Raw genomic sequence first — 16,556 nt, 5'->3', positions numbered from 1 at the left:
CGAACGATTCATTGATAGCTTCCCGATAACTTCGAGCTCCCATTTTCTTCTCTTATCATACCCGTTACTTGTAGAGTAAAAGGGTATACTAGATTCGTTGAAAAGGATGTAACAGGTAGACGGAAGCGTTTCCGACCATAAAAAGTATATATATTCTTGATCAGAACCAATAGCCGAGTCGATCAAGCCATATCCGTCTGTCCGTATGAACGTCGAGATCTCAGGAACTATTGATTTTAGAAGGTTCAGATTAATCATAAAGATTCTAGAGACAAAGACTCAGCGCAAGTTTATTGACCCATGCTGCCACGCCCACACTTTTGAAAAATGTGGTTATATTTTTTCACATTTTTATTAGTCTTGTGAATATCTATCGATTTGTAAACACGCCCATCTTAGAGCCATAAATCCGCCCAAAACTGCCACGCCCAAATTTTTTATTAATTGTTGGATATTTTTTAATAATCTTATCAGTCTTGTAAATTTTTATCGATTTGCCAAAAGTTTTTGCCACGCCCTAACGCCTTAAAGCCGTCAAACCGGTCACGCCCACACTTTTCAATAATTTTTAAATTTTTTCTCACTTCATTCCCCAATATCTATCGATATCCCAGAAAATTTATGAAATTTCGCGTTCTCATTTTTACCATCTGAGAAACGGGTATCCGATAGTCGGAGAATTTTACTATAGCATTCTCTCTTGTTTTAACTAAAACACACATTTCGGTTTTATGTTATAATGATAATGCAGTGTTAGTGTTATTAAATGTATTCAATCGTAAGTGACAAAGAGGATATATGATTATTGTATTATAAAACCATTAGATATAAAAAAAATTATTTCTATCTGTTCATTTACTGTTTGTAAGGAGTAAAAAATTAAGTTTCTTAAATACGCGTTATACTGATTGCGTCACTTAGAGATTCTCTTCTTAAGAGCTGTTTCTTATCATTTTCTAAATCAATCGGAGATATTCCGGAGCTGCGGTCGTTTAAATAAGTATTATCCTCCTCCACAATTTTTTCAAGGATAGCATCAGAACTGTTTAAAACTAAAAACTATATTAATTACTGCTTTCTATAAGCTGATACTAATTATTTTACCATTATGGACGACTATCGGTCCATTGCACATATTCTCTGAAGAGCCGCAATTTACGACGGAAACATCTGTAGGAGAGTTAATACGTCCGCCCTTTTGTAAGGCAACAGCTTTGCGTGCATGGCGCGTTGTCAAAACACCAGTTTCAACATCTCTTTCAAGTCGGTGTCCTGAAAGTTATGTATTTATTTTAACAAATATTTTACATAAGAATTATTACATAAGTAATATTATATTACCAGAGCGAGATCGAGTTAGTTGACGTTGCACATAGTCTTCAAGATCCTCCTCCTCTTTTCGACTTATAAGACAGTTTAAAATTAGTAAAAACAGTCCCAATCCAAGAGAAAATAATCCTGTGCAAGTTACTTCATTCCACCAGGCTGAGCTTGAGCCTAAGAAATCGATTATATGCAGCAAATAAAAAAAGAATATTCTGTTAAAATTACTTACTAAATAACTTCCATGACATAGTTTCGTCTGGAATAATACCAGCGCCGCAAAGAAAAACTCCAAACACAACGAATACAATACCTATATGCAACATGCCAATACTAGTAACTACCTATATTTAAACGATAAATATCATAAATTTTACTTATTTTATTATTTTAAACATAAACCTGGCTGTCAAGCATTCCCGGGCCAGAACTAACTGCATGACGAGGATGGTGATATTTTCGCCTCACGGATCCTGTTGGAGAATGAAATGTTTCCCCGCTTTCAGAACTTTGCGTGCTATAACGTCTTTCTCGCGCCCTTTTTTGTTCATCTCGACGTTTCCGTTGCCTTTTGATCGCCATTGCGGAATGAATGCCAACTGAATGCATTTTAGTTCCTAGAATGTTGTTTTTAATATAAAATGTTTATAGAACCATTTTTCTTACATTTTTATGTTAAATAAAATATTAATTTTTTTGTTTCATTTTTAATAAAGGATTACGATGAGGGGATTCGTTGTCCAGATTCGTTGGATAACTTATTTCCGTCTACCTAGAAAGTACATATTCTTAATCAGAATCACTAACCGAGTCCATCTGGCCATGTCCTGCCCGTATTTACATCAAGGTTTCAGGAACTATAAGCACAAGAAGATTAATATTTTACATACTGATTGTAAAACAGATTGCCACGTTTACTCTTGCCATTTTCCTTGGATATGCGATAAACATCCATCCACAAACCTCACACCATCTAACAAACGGGAATATTACTTAAAAAATACTTTGCTATGCAAATATTTCAACTCAATCTACCACTCTTAACAAAAAAATTAAACTTAAAAAAGAGATAATGCTATAGGCGACTTCTCGAACTATCAAATACCCGTTACTCAGCTAGTGAAATGCGAACGCAAAATTTCGGCCTTTTTCTGGGATATCGGAGATATTGGAGATATAAGTCCTTTAGTAAATCGATAGAAATTTACAATAGTAACACATATATGAAAGTATAACAAAACTTTTTTTTTAATTGTGCGCGTGGAAGTTTTGGGATGTTGGTGGAGTTAAGTGGGCGTGGAAAAAGTTTTTGGCAAATCTATAGAAATTTCCAAGACTGAAAAAATTATGAAAAAATATCAAAGAAGCGGTTTTGGGCGGTTTTAGGGCGTTAGACTGGGCGTGGCAAAAAGTTTTTTGGCGAATCGATAAAAATTAACAAGACTGCATGTATGAAAAAATATACAACAATTTTTCACAAATGTGGGCGTGGCAGTTTAAGGCGGTTTTTAGGCGTTAGAGTGGGCGTGGCAAAAACTTTTTTGTGTTTGGCGTGGCAACATGGGCTAACATGGGAAATGCTTCCTTCTGCCTGTTACATACTTTTAATCTAATCTAGTATACCCTTTAACCAAAGACACTAGAATAACAAGATGCGTAACGCCATACGGACTTTTTTGCACACGGCTTTTTCGGTGAGGCTCCACGCTCTCTTGAATTTTTGTTCAAGAGGGAGAGAGCGGAGAGCTGTACAGCTAGCAGACTTTTTATACGCATACAGTGACATCCGACAACTGTGCATGCTCATGCATTGTAAATTTGACAAAATATGCCCTTCACCTTAGAAGTTCTTAGACTTTAAATCTATATTATTATTGATCAATTGGCACCATGTAAAAAATTATTGTTTTGCATTGCCTTAACGTTATTATTATTTAAATATAGCTTAGAAATAGTAATTGCCGAATCTATGTACATAATATCACAAAATAAATTTCAAAATTGATTAGAATAATTGTCAATAATTAATAAAGCAATGATTGGTGAGTGCTTGTGTCCGCACTTCGTTCCTCAAGTTATGACTTTTGCAACAAACAGTTTTCATATTTTTATTTATTTTATAAATTTTTATTTTCTACAACGCATTATTTTTATGAAATATTTTTTTCTCAATGTAATGCTTCTTTTTGATTTTGAGATTTTAACAATCGAATATTAAAAAACTTTAAAATTAAAATAGTCACGGCGTGAATTTTTTATCATTATATTATTCCATTATATTTATACGAAATTGGTCAAAACTTCAAATATGTCAATTCGTGGATTCTTGGATCAGAATGGATTTCGGCCCGAAAATCGTCTTTTAGCAGAACTACGCATATGTCGGAGATTGAGTAGATCTAACGTATTATTTTTGAATGTATCCGAAATAATGATATTCATTTGTTACGTTAAGAATAAGTAGCGAATAATAAAATACACGGAAAGCGTTCCGTTGTTAAGTGAGCATCATTTGTGCGTGTATTCAATGAGCATGGCGCCTGTTGTTGTTTTGTAGAGTTTCGTGGAGACAAAGTAAGGATGATGAAATAATTGATTGAAATTGAGCAATAGAAGAAAAGCATCGAGAGAGCGAGCTTGAGTAAATTAGTCTAGTGAGAACGATAGAACGAACAACAAGTAGGCGACTTACTGTGCTGCACAATATGGATACTGAAGTGGAAGAGAAGACGCGCTCTGCTTCTCCGTCATCAGAAGTGGGATCGGCCTACTCCCAAGACCTCTCCAGAGATCAGTGGCGTGCATTATTCGAATCGGAAAGCAAAAATTTCATGGAGTTGATTAAATCTATGCAGACTTCCAAAATGAGGACGCAACCCAGCAAAGTTACGCTACCAAAGTTTAATCCAGACACTGCAAGTGCAGATGTAGCTGCATGGCGCAAAACTGTTCATATAATTATGGCAGAAAATGTGTTGGAAGGAAGCGCTTTGGTTATGGCACTAGGCAACTCATGAGCAACTCAAAGGAGGAGCATTCCAATGGTTATCCCAGATTTGCTATGGTGGAATAAAGTGGCCAGAATTCCTAGAATTATTTACACAACTATATGATAGTGTACAGACGCCGGCAGCCATTTTGTTAAACATGTAAGTTAAAGTAAACGTTTGTTTATTTTCACAAAAAGGAAGTTCTGCTAGCGTCAGTGCCAACTCCGTTGCTGACTCTGCTATCGTCGCTACCACGTAAGCGCTCCAGACGCTGATCTTGCATTTATTGGTTACTGCTGGTGCACGGCCGGATGCGCGTGAAAGCCTTCGTAGATTGTTGTTGTGAATTCTTTTGGTGCTAACTTGTATAACTATGGCCCAAGAGCGAATGAGCGTTTGTCTGTATATGCCAGCAGACAACTAACGGCATTGAACTCGAAGTGGAAAGAAATGAGCAATGAAGAAATTGCTGTATCGGTCGTGCTCGCACATGTAGCTCAAATAGACCACCGACTGCAGCGTATATTATTCACAACGAATATCCAGACACGAAGCGAATTGGAAAAACAACTGCGTGCCTTTGCTTTTGCTAAACGCAATGACTAAAAGTCACCAGACTGTGCTAGTGCTCCAGAACGTAAGGAGCAGAAATTATCATCACGCATGAAGTGTCACTATTGTGCCAAACCTGGCCATCAGTTCGCAGAGTGCCGAAACAGAATGGCTGAAGAAGTGAAGATTTCGAAGAGTAACCCTTCAAACAGCAACTCTACTCCAAAGAGGGACATGTCAACCATAAAGTGCTACAAGTGTGGACAGCTGGGGCATATTGCAACAAGGTGCACAACATCGTTAAGCCAGGCTGAGAAACGAGTGGATATGTGCGCCGTTGTCAATCCAAGAGGGAATTTGCACCAAATGGGTGAGCCCGTTCCATACTTTTTTGATTCAGGAGTTGAGTGTTCCTTATTGAAAGAAAAATTAGCAGATAAGTTCATTGCAAAAATAATAAATAATACTGTGCTTATAAGTTGTATAGGTGAAGTCTCCGTGACATGCACAATGCAAATTCAAAGACACTAGAATAACAAGATGCGTAACGCCATACAAAACGCGATTTTTTGGCCGTGGCCCCAGCGGTGGGTCCAGGCTCTCTCGATTTTTTGTTCGAGAGAGAAAGAGCGGAGAGCGCTACAGCAAACAGCTCTTTTCTACGAATACTGTCATAGCAGACAACTGTATGTGTGCACACGTATGCTCATGCATTGTAAATTTGACAAAATATGCCCTTCACCTTAGAAGTTCGTTGACTTTAAATCTATATTATTTTTTATCAATTGGCACCATGCGAAAAATTCTTGTTTTGCATTGCCTTAAGGTTATTATTATTTAAATAAAGCTTAGAAATAGTAATAGCCGACTCTATGTACATCACAAAATAAATTTCGAAAATGACTTTATATTAGAATACTTGTCATTAGGGTATTGAGCTTGCGAAGTGAGAAAAATTAAGAAGGCAATGATTGTTGAGTGCTCGAAGTGCGGACCTTCGTGCCTCAAGATATGTCTTTTGCAACAAACTGTTTTCATATTTTTATTTAGTTTATAAATTCTTATTCTTAAATTTTTAATACTTCGGAAAACTAAAGGCACCATCTGATCTATTTTTTTAATATTTGTAAAATACACATTAAAGTTTTTGAAATATTTTTTAAAATAATAAAAACAAATGTGTATAAAAATATTTATTGTTGAGCATTAAGTGCAAAAATAAAAGTAGTGTATATATATTACATATAATTATTTCTATTATATAAATATGTAAAGGGTAGCTAATTTGATCGGCGATCTTAACAAACGAATTTAAAAAACTTTAAAATTATACTAGTCAGTGAATTTTTAATTATTATTTTATTTCATCATATTGCTACGAAATTAGCCAAAACTCCAAATTTTTAAAATTTGAATCTTCGATCAGAATTGATTTCGGCCCGAAAATCGTCTTCTAGCACAAGTACACACACATTTACATGTTCTCGTCTCTTGATTTTACTCACAAAAGCAAGTAAATTCTATTTTTAGTTTTCTTACGCTCTCAGCGTAAGCGAGCGTACAGAGATCAATTTTGGCCGTCACCAAAAAAGTGGCTGCATAGTGCCAAACCAATGTATGGCCGTTACGCATCTTGTTATTCTAGTGTCTTTGGTTCCACACACCTCATCAAAATGGGGGGCGGAACTTGCTAACCGAACTCTAGTAGAAATGGCTAGAAGTATGATTCTGCATGCTGCAGAGCATGCTGCTCTGCATATCTACGCAATCGCGCCGAGACGTCTACTTTACCAGGAATGACTTTATTTGAATCATGGACAGGGAAGAGTGTCAAGTGTCACACTTGAAGGGTTTTGGGTCTAAAACTGTCGTGCTGGACAAAACCCAGAAAAAGAAGTTCGCTCCAAGAGGCCAGGAGCATGTTTTGGTAGGATACTCTTAAATTTCGAAAGCTCATCGTTTGTATAATCCTAGCAAGCGAAACGTCTGTGTGGGTCGGGACGTCATTGTATTTGAGAATGACCATGATGACTGTGCTCGGATCGAACAAGATTCTGGTACTTCCAACGTTCAACTTGAGAAGCTTAAAGCCATTCCAGTTGTCTACTGACCAAGACGATGATGCACCTGTCGGCGAGAACCTTTATGAAGAAGGAGACGAGCTTTCTTTTGATGGGCTTTCTTCCGAATCAGCTGAATGGAGAGGTCGTGGGTGACCAAAGAATGTGTACACTGGCTTACCCGGACGACCACGTAAGCAGTACAATATGGTCAATACAATGTATGCTGAAGAAGTCCCCGTCCCTACGAGTGTGAACGAGGCAATGAGTATGGATAATTCTGCTGAATGGAGTGCTTCTTTGCAGAAGGAGATGGAGAGTCTTCAAGCCAATGCAACCTGGACGTTGGTGGATCTCTCAGAGGGTCAGAAAGCTATCGGATCGAAATGGGTGTTTGCAGTGAAGCGTGACAAGACGGGCCAAGTAGAGCGGCTAAAATCTCGACTAGTTGCTTAGGGATGCGCTCAGCGATATGGCGTTAATTTTACGGAGACGTTCTCTCCTATGGCACGTTATTCGTCTATCAAGCTTGTCATTGCTCTGGCATTTGAGAATAGTTTGTACATGCACCAAATGGACGTATCGTCTGCCTACGTATCGTCTGCTTATTCGAGCAGGGATGAACTTGTGCAAATAAAGCGTCTAATTGTCATAAGCAGTACATAGAGAATGTACATCGAATGACTACAAGATGAAGGACTGGAAGCCAAACGTTATACGCCTAAAAGCTGGATACCAAGTAAAATGTGACAGGGTCGAGTGCCAGAGGATAGATAAAGTTATTTACCAGTCTTTAATAACTCGCCCTAATAAATTGCATTCTGTGACTAAACTGGCACAGCAGAATGCAGACCCACATAAGGAGCATGAAGCTGCTGCTAAGCGGGAGATATCTAAGAGGTACAACTGATTTGAACATGCATTACGAGCGTACTGGTGTATCAATACACTTGTTTGTCGACGCGGTTGGGTATTGATTGCTGCTGGAGCTGTTTTTACATGGGCTTAAAAAAAACAATCGAAGGTTGCTCAAAGTAGCACAGAAGCGGAGAAGCGCTCTCGACTGCGGCGAGGGAGGCTGCCTATGTGCGAAAGCTGATAAATGAGATGGGCTTTAGAAATCTCCAAGTGCAGATTTATGGCGATATTCAAAGCACGCAATGTTTAGTAAAAAAAAACGTAGTAAGGAAAAGATAATGAAAATTAAGTGTGTGCCAACAGAGAACATGATATCGATACATTACAAAGAATTTGAATAGAGTTAAGCATGAGAGATGCATAAAAATGATGGAATTGTATTGATTGTTGTATTGAGTAGAGATTGATTTTTTTCAAATGAATATTAAATGTAATATTAAATAAGCAACTTGCATGTAGAGGTTGACATATTGCGTTGAGAAGGAGTCTTACATTTATGTATGTATTTATGTAGCAACGCAATCGTAAGGCCAACTCTTTAATTTGAAGTCACACTGAGACTCTATTATATATTATTTCTTATGCTGTCAACTGCCTGCGTGCAGTCATATTGTAACCTACTACTTTAGTTCTAATAGAGTACTCAAATGAATAATAATTTTAAAGTTTTTTAATATTCGATTGTTAAAATCTCCGCTCGAATTAGCTACCGTTTACATATTTATATTTATGTTAATAATTAATTATATGTAATATATGTAATAATCGGTACCCAGGAAACACCACGGGGAGGCCATTACAATTGCAATGGGGTCCTATATTTATATGACCTTCGAGTTTTTGTTTACTGCTTTTCTATTGCAACAAAACGGCTTTAATTTAGTATAAACTCGTTTATAAAGCAAAAATTTCAAAAAAATCGAGGAGAAATTAAAAAGAAAACCAAAAAGTTGGCTCGCTTTATTTTCCACCTAAAATTGCGCACTTTTTAAAAATATCAAATTTAAATATTTCACAAAATATATAAACTGAATCTAATTTTAATTTTAAATATTAAAAATGGGTCATTTACATACATTAATATTAAGTCAAGTAATTAAAGCAAATGCAATGGAAATTATTATAACTACTGTAATTTAAAACATAAATTTTCCAAAAAGAAGTTATTCATTGAGAAAAAAATATTTCATTCAAATAAAACGTAGTGGAAAATATAAATTTTAAAATGAATAAAAATATGAAAACTGTTTATTGCAAAAGTCATATCTTGGGGAACGAAGTGCGGACACAGTCATTGCCAAAAATCGTGTGCCAAAAAATCGTATCTTGTTATTCTAGTGTCTTTGGTGCTGCCCAAAAGAATAAATAGGAAATAATTATTCTTCCGTGAAGACCCCTCGTTTTTTTATAAACAATTTTTTTTCTTTTTGCGTCGCATTCTATTTCTCGCGCGTGTAAATATCGCACCTCGCATAGCGATCAATCGTGCTCTGAAAGAATTAAATTTGTGTGGTGCCAACCAATGGTAAATGAGTTGGGCAGGTGCATATAGAGGCTTTAAGGTCGAGTACGATAGTGACGACGGGTGGGATTTAGAATCAGAAGGTTTTCGTCCTAATACGACAGGTAACACTGCAGACATGGACGGCGCCCAATTACAGGCAGTCATATCTGGAGCCGTTGGTCAGGCTTTAGCCGAGCAAGAAACTAGGTTGATGCAGGCGTTCCAGTCGCAGTTAGATGAGGTGAAACGACAAATGCAAAACTTGCGCGAGGAAGCACCACAAGTGGAAGATAAGCAAAAAATAACAGTAGACCCAAACATTCGATGTGAGGTCAAGCTTGACATTGTGAAGACCATGCCGGATTTTACGGGAGAACAAGATGAATATGTGTCATGGCTTCAATCTGCCGTAGACGCAGACGAGATTTTCAAGCCATATTATGGTAGCGAAGCGCATTATCAGGCCGTTTCGATTATCAGAAATATAATCAGGGGGTCGGCTAGAGGGCTACTAGTTGCCCATAACACAGTCTTAAATTTCGATGCCATTATTGCTCTATTAGACTGCACTTACGCGGACAAAACGTCGCTGCGTGTCCTTAGGCAGGGACTTCAAACAGTTAAGCAAGGAGAACTTAGCATAATGCAATACTACGACGACGTAGAGAAACGATTAACGCTAATAACAAACAAGATCGTTATAACACACTAACTGGACAGTGCTATTCTGTTTAATAATGAAGTTAGAGAGGATGCTCTCCATGCATTTATTGCTGGTATTAGGAAACCCTTGAGGGCCATAGTCTTGCCAGCGAAGTATTTGCCCTCAGCTTTAGAATAGGGAGTCCGAGGCTACCATAGAGCGCACCACCTTTGCTGCCACATATGCAAAGGCTTTGAAGGACAACGCACTTACACATAAGCACCGAAGGAACCAAAACCGCCCAAGGAAACCGCAGGGAAAACATAGCATGGCCGAAGATGGCCAAGGGAAAAAAGGGCAGAAGTAGTTCTGCCTAGAACACGGGCAGCTACCGTAATCAATCTCCTCAACCTATGGAGTTAGGCTCCAGCAGGACTCAATTCTGCCAGCTTTCCTTTGGAAGCGGTGAGCCTGCATAAAAGATTTGGCTCCGCACGTATGACCGGTCAAAGGCGTCAGAGATTGCAGAATACCATGCAACAGGCTGACGATAAAAATTACAACGAATATTATGAATATGCGCGGCCGCAGCGTCCGTTACCGAGATAGGCGAGGATAAATTATCAGATCAATTTGTTAGGGAGCGCTCCCGCTTGCCGTTCATTGATGTGCCGGTCTATTCCCCTTTCACAGTTAGTTCCAATGGTTCTAACAGCGTTCACCAGAAATGTTTAATGAATATTTTTGGAAAAACATCCGCGCTCTTCATTTTAGACGCGCTGACACCGTTCGATGGTATTATATGATTTGACCTGATAGCTCAAGTGGGAGTAAAACTCGGCGCAGAGAAAGGTACAATAAATTATGGTTCTGTTTCTGACAAGCTTCAGCATCATAATTACGACAATGTAAATTTTACTAACGTAAATTACTTGCCGTACCGGAGCCTGTATAAGTTCAATTTCGAAACATGATAGCAAACAGATCTAAGGCATTTTCAGCCTCTAACGAGGCACTGCCTTAACACTTCTGTTGTTGCCACAATTCGCACAACTGATGATAAGCCGGTATATTCCAAATTATAACCGCCTCCCATGGGTGTATCTGAGTTTGTTAAGCGAGATATCGCAGACTTACTGCAGAAAGGCATTATTAGAACCTCAAGGTCACCGTACAACAATCCAACATGGGTTGTGGACAAAAAAGGCCATGATGAGCTGGGGAACAAAAATAAGCGTTTGGTTACAGACTTTAGGAAACTTAACGAAAAAACTATCGCTGATAAGTACCCAATGCCAAACATCCCCATGATACTGACAACTTTTGAAAAGCCAAAGTACTTTACAACGTTTTATTCAAAGTCCGGCTACCACCAGATATACTTGGCCGATTATGACCGTGAGAAGTAAACGGCGGAAAGTATTGCCGTTCGGATTGAAGAATGCGGGAAGCATCTTCCAAAGACCGATCGATGACGTGTTACGGCAACAGATTGGAAAATCGTGCTATATCTACGTAGATGACGTCATTATTTTTTCTGAAAATGTAAACGACCATGTTAAGCACATAGATTGGGTTTTAAAAAGCCTGTGTGATGCCAACATGAAGGTATCCAGCGAGAAGACGCACTTTTTTAAGCTAAGCGTTGAGTATCTGGGATTTATTGTCACCAATGGAGGTGCACCAGTTATTACCGTTGTTTCGTTAAAAACTTCGCGTCGATCACGAGGCCTTTGACCTGCTTGCTGAAAGGAGAAAATGGCTCTATCAGCAAACACATGTCTATGAAGACGCTTATTGAGTTCGGTGACTTGCAGAGAGATGCATTCGAGAGGCTGAGAAATGTTTTGGCTTCCGGGGGGTTGTCATTTACTTAAGAGATTACATAGATGGGTCGGAGTGTTCAGTCAGACGCTGCGACTATTCACAGCGAACTGTCACTGACCTACACGGTCGAAGCGACAGACCAGTAAACTGTTTCAGAAACCAAATTATTATAGCTTGGTGTTGTTTCGTATCAAAACTCGCCACTTAATCAATTTCCCCCTGGCAAGTTTTCAACATGACTTAATTGCTCATTTCCCGGCTACGCAGTTTCGGTATTGTAAGAATATTGTAATAGACGTTACAAATAGAAACGAGCAGTTCGACATTGTCACGACAGAACACAATCGTGCAAACAGGGCGGCTCAGGAGAATACCAAGCAGGTTCTCCGCGATTACTATATTCCCAAAATGAGCAGCCTAGCAAAGGAAGTGGTTGCAAATTGCAAAATATGCACCAAAGCCAAATATGGCAGGCAGACAAAAAAACAGGAGGTTGAGGAAACACCCATACGAAGCTACACTGGCGAAATGTTACACATTGATATCTGCTCAACCGATAAGAAGCAATTCCTAACATACGTTGACAAGTTCTCGAAGCTTACAATAGTGCAACCAGTGCTGTCCAGAAGAATAGTGGACGTCACAGGGCCCTTCCTTCAAATCGTAAACTTGTTTCCCAGAATCAGAACAATATATTGCGATAATGAGGCCGCCTTCAATTCGGAAACTATCACCTCTTGACTTAAAAACGGCTACCACATTGATATTGTGAAAGCGGCCCCGCTACATAGCTACATCACCTTGACAGAAATCGCCTCCTCCTTTGTGCCAGCTACGAAAAAAACATCATCTATGTAGACAACAGCATATGAGCAAAGACACTAGAATATCAAGATGCGTAACGCCATACGATTTTTTGGCACACGATTTTTTGGCACACGATTTTTTGGCGTGGCTCTAGAGGTGGCACCAGGCTCTCTCGAATTTTTGTTCGAGAGAGAGAGAGCGGAGAGCGCAACGGCGAACAGCTCTTTTCTACGCATGCAGTGATAGCAGACAACTGTATGTGTGCACACGTATGCTCATATATTGTAAATTTGACAAAATATGCCCTTCACCTTAGAAGTTCTTAGACTTTAAATCTATATTATTTTTAATCAATTGGGACCATTTGAAAAATTATTGTTTTTCATTGCCTTAACGTTAATATTATTTAAATATAGCTTAGAAATAGTAATAGACAAATCATAATATCAAAAAATAAATTTCAAATATGACTTTATAGTAGAATATTTGTTAATAGAGTATTCAGCTTGCGACGCGTGAACAATTAATATGGCTTGTTGAGTGATTGTGTCCGCACTTCGTGCCTCAAGATATGACTTTTGCAATGAAAAGTTTTATATTTTTATCTGATCTTTTTTTTAATATTTGTAAAATACACATTAAAGTTTTTGAAATATTTTTAAAAATAATAAAAAAACAAAAGTGTATAAAAAAGTTTATTATTGAGCAATGCATAAAGTGCACAAATGAAAGTAGTGCTTTCTCATTATGGTTTTATGAAAATAATGAATGTTATGCACATAGAACAGATCTGTTAAACAAACTTATACAAGTTTTGCTTTTTAAGCATTGCAAGTGGACTGTGATGATAGCTGATAGACAAGAATAGCAAGCTAAGCTCAGCATTCTATCTCATAAATAAAAAAAATGAGCAATATTTAAATAATTGGCGACTGAAAAATGGACCCAAAATATAAAAAAAACAATAGTTAGAAAAATAACTTAATTGGGGAACATCGAAATGTTTTAATGTTAAACATTAAAATATTTCAAATCAACTCGAAGGTCTAATAAATATAGGACCCCATTACAATTGTAATGGCCTCCCCGTGGTATTCCCTGGGTAGCGATTATTACATATATTACACATAATTAATTAACATAACATAATATAAATAATATAAAAATAAATAAATGTAATGTAAATGTAAACGGTAACTGATTCAAGCGGAGATTTTAACAAGCGAATTTAAAAAACCTAAAAATTATAATAGTCAGGGCGTAAATTTTTAATTATTATTTTATATCATCATATTGCTACGAAATTGGCCACAACTCCAAATATGTAAGTTCGTTTCTTCGATCAGAATTGATTTCGGGCCGAAAATCGTTTTCTAGCACAAGTACGCACACATACACACGATCTCGCCTATTGTTTTTACTCACACAAGCAAGCAAATTCTATTTTTAGATTTCTTAGGCTCTCAGCATAAGCGAGCGGACGGAGAGCAATTTTGGCCGTCACCAAAAAAGTGGCTGCATAGTGCCAAACCAATGTATGGCTGTTACGCATTTTGTTATTCTAGTGTCTTTGATATGGGTATGCCACCTTACATAATGCTTTCATTGTGGCTTATATTGTCTTTCTGTTGTGAGAAAGGCTGTGCGTTCAATCTATTCTGACTTTAATGGTATCTGATAGGAACTGCTCGCCATATCGAGGCTAGTAAAATACATAGTCTATCAATTTGATCTGATATCAAGGGAAATTGTATTTGAATTCAGTTTTCGGTTGTCAATGCGCAAAGGATCACTACCATCCTTTTTCTTAACTAATAACATTGGACTTGCAAATGGGGAGCATCTTGGACGTATAACGTTTGAGGCTAAAAGTTCCTGAATTTTACTTCTCAGCAACAACTTTTCATCGTTACTCTGCCTATACGGTCACCACATTACGGTTTTATTGGCATCAATTAGACGAATATCTAATTGACCTGTGGTAAGTCGGCTACTTGGTATACCATTTATAATTTTGGTTGATTTTAATATTTCTGCAAGTTCAGCTTTGTCGGACTTACTCAAATTACTATCCATATTTATAGAATCCATATAACTCATATTGGTAATGCTAGACAGTGTATTGACAGTATTAATTTTATACAAAACAAAGTTACACCAAAGCCTTGACCTAAAATCTCACGGCCAATCAACACATCGTACTTCAAATATTTGTCCATGACTACATGGAACAGGATTTCTAGGGAAAAATTACAAGTCTTTACGGTAGCTACAATTTGCCAAAGGCACTAGAATAACAAGATGCGTAACGGCCATACATTCGTTTGGCACTATGCAGCCACTATTTTGGTGGAGGCCAAATTTGCTCTCTTTCCGCTCGCTGACGCTGAGAGCGTAAGAAATCGAAATATATAATTTGCTTGCTTGTGCGAGTAAAAACAAGAGACGAGAACGCGTATATGTGTGCGTGTTGTGCTAGAAGGCGATTTTCGGCCAGAAATCAATTCTGATCGAAGAAACGAATTTACATATTTGGAGTTGTGGCCAATTTCGTAGCAATATGATGAAACAAAATAAAAATTCACGAACTGACTATTATAATTTTAAAATTTTTTAAATTCGTTTGTTAAGATCGCCGCTCGAATTAGCTACCTTTTACATATTTATATTTATGTTGATAATTAATTATGTGTAATATATATACACTACTTTTATTTGTGCACTAATGCTCAACAATAAATTTTATACACATTTGTTTTTTATTATTTTTAAAAATATTTCAAAAACTTTAATGTGTATTTTACAAATATTAATAAAAAGATCAGATGGTGCCTTCAGTTTCCCAAAGTATTAAAAATTTAAGTAATAAAAATTAATAAAATAAATAAAAATATTAAAACTGTTTATTGCAAAAGTCATATCTGGACAACAATCATTGGCACTCAACAATCATTACCTTATTATTTTTTTCTCACGTCGCAAGATGAATACTCTAATGACAAATATAATAATATAAAGTCATTTTCGAAATTTATTTTGTGATGTACGTAGATTCGGCCATTACTATTTCTAAGCTTTATTTAAATAATAATAACGTTGAGGCAATGCAAAACAAGAATTTTTCGCATTTCCAATTGATAAAAAATAATATAGATTTAAAGTCAACGAACTTCTAAGGTGAAGGGCATATTTTGTCAAATTTACAATGCATGAGCACACGTATGCACACATACAGTTGTCTGCTATCACTGTATGCGTAGAAAAGAGCTGTGCTCCAGGACTAAATAGAATCTCGTATCAAATGATCAAAAATAGCTCCCACACAACAAAAAACAGAATAACGAAACTATTTAATGAAATATTCAATAGCCACATACCTCAAGCCTACAAAACAAGCCTAATCATCCCAATCCTCAAGCCAAACACCGATAAAACGAAAACTTCCTCATACCGACCCATCTCCCTCAACTGCTGTATAGCAAAGATACTTGATAAAATAATAACGAAAAGACTCTGGTGGCTAGTGACATATAACAACCTAATTAACGACAAACAATTCGGATTCAAAAAAGGCAAATCGACTTCGGACTGTCTACTCTATGTAGACTATCTCATAACGAAGTCAAAAATGCACACCTCCCTCGTCACTCTTGATTTTTCAAGAGCCTTCGATCGAGTAGGTGTGCACTCCATAATCCAGCAATTGCAGGAATGGAAAACGGGCCCCAAAATAATAAAATACATTAAAAACTTCATGAGCAACAGAAAAATAACTGTCCGCGCCGGTCCGCTTACATCAAACCCATTACCCCTATTCAACGGAATCCCCCAAGGTTCACCCATATCCGTAATACTTTTCCTCATAGCATTCAATAAATTATCCAACATCATATCCCTACATAAAGAAATTAAATTCAATGCATATGCCGACG

The 16,556-nt window shown here is 37.2% G+C and overlaps 2 protein-coding genes across 3 annotated transcripts; one reads left to right on the top strand and one right to left on the bottom strand.

Moving 5' to 3' along the window:
• Window positions 1–753: 753 nt before the first annotated feature.
• On the bottom strand, window positions 754–2,300 carry LOC116802419. 2 transcript variants are annotated; one of them, XM_032726897.1, is made up of 7 exons: window positions 2,242–2,300; window positions 2,131–2,180; window positions 1,726–1,940; window positions 1,556–1,667; window positions 1,342–1,497; window positions 1,105–1,272; window positions 754–1,052 (listed from the first exon to the last, which is right to left on the bottom strand). In XM_032726897.1, exons 3-7 carry the CDS (start codon window positions 1,930–1,932, stop codon window positions 889–891), a joined length of 807 nt encoding a protein of 268 aa, XP_032582788.1. In that variant the 5' UTR covers window positions 1,933–1,940; window positions 2,131–2,180; window positions 2,242–2,300; the 3' UTR covers window positions 754–888. The 2 variants fall into 2 exon arrangements, with proteins under 2 accessions (XP_032582788.1, XP_032582790.1); XM_032726899.1 differs by lacking the exon at window positions 2,242–2,300 and adding an exon at window positions 1,990–2,095 and having other exon boundaries at window positions 2,131–2,186.
• A 4,166-nt stretch (window positions 2,301–6,466) lies between these two features.
• On the top strand, window positions 6,467–7,550 carry LOC116802430 (uncharacterized mitochondrial protein AtMg00820-like). Its single transcript, XM_032726910.1, has 2 exons — window positions 6,467–7,118; window positions 7,232–7,550. Exons 1-2 carry the CDS (start codon window positions 6,984–6,986, stop codon window positions 7,379–7,381), a joined length of 285 nt encoding a protein of 94 aa, XP_032582801.1. The 5' UTR covers window positions 6,467–6,983; the 3' UTR covers window positions 7,382–7,550.
• Window positions 7,551–16,556: the final 9,006 nt, after the last annotated feature.

Source organism: Drosophila sechellia, unplaced genomic scaffold (assembly GCF_004382195.2).
Source record: "Drosophila sechellia strain sech25 unplaced genomic scaffold, ASM438219v1 2R_2, whole genome shotgun sequence".
Lineage (NCBI taxonomy): Eukaryota > Metazoa > Arthropoda > Insecta > Diptera > Drosophilidae > Drosophila > Drosophila sechellia.
This window is presented reverse-complemented; position numbering and strand designations above follow the sequence as displayed.

Coding starts and splice junctions, on each gene's coding strand:
- LOC116802419 (XM_032726897.1), bottom strand. CDS start 1,932: ATGCATTCAGTTGGCATTCATTCCGCAATGGCGATCAAAAGGCAACGG. Junction 1,273..1,341: donor ACTAACTCGATCTCGCTCTG/GTAATATAATAT, acceptor CATAACTTTCAG/GACACCGACTTGAAAGAGAT. Junction 1,053..1,104: donor ACCGATAGTCGTCCATAATG/GTAAAATAATTA, acceptor TATAGTTTTTAG/TTTTAAACAGTTCTGATGCT.
- LOC116802430 (XM_032726910.1), top strand. CDS start 6,984: ATGATGCACCTGTCGGCGAGAACCTTTATGAAGAAGGAGACGAGCTTT. Junction 7,119..7,231: donor TGGCTTACCCGGACGACCAC/GTAAGCAGTACA, acceptor GCTTCTTTGCAG/AAGGAGATGGAGAGTCTTCA.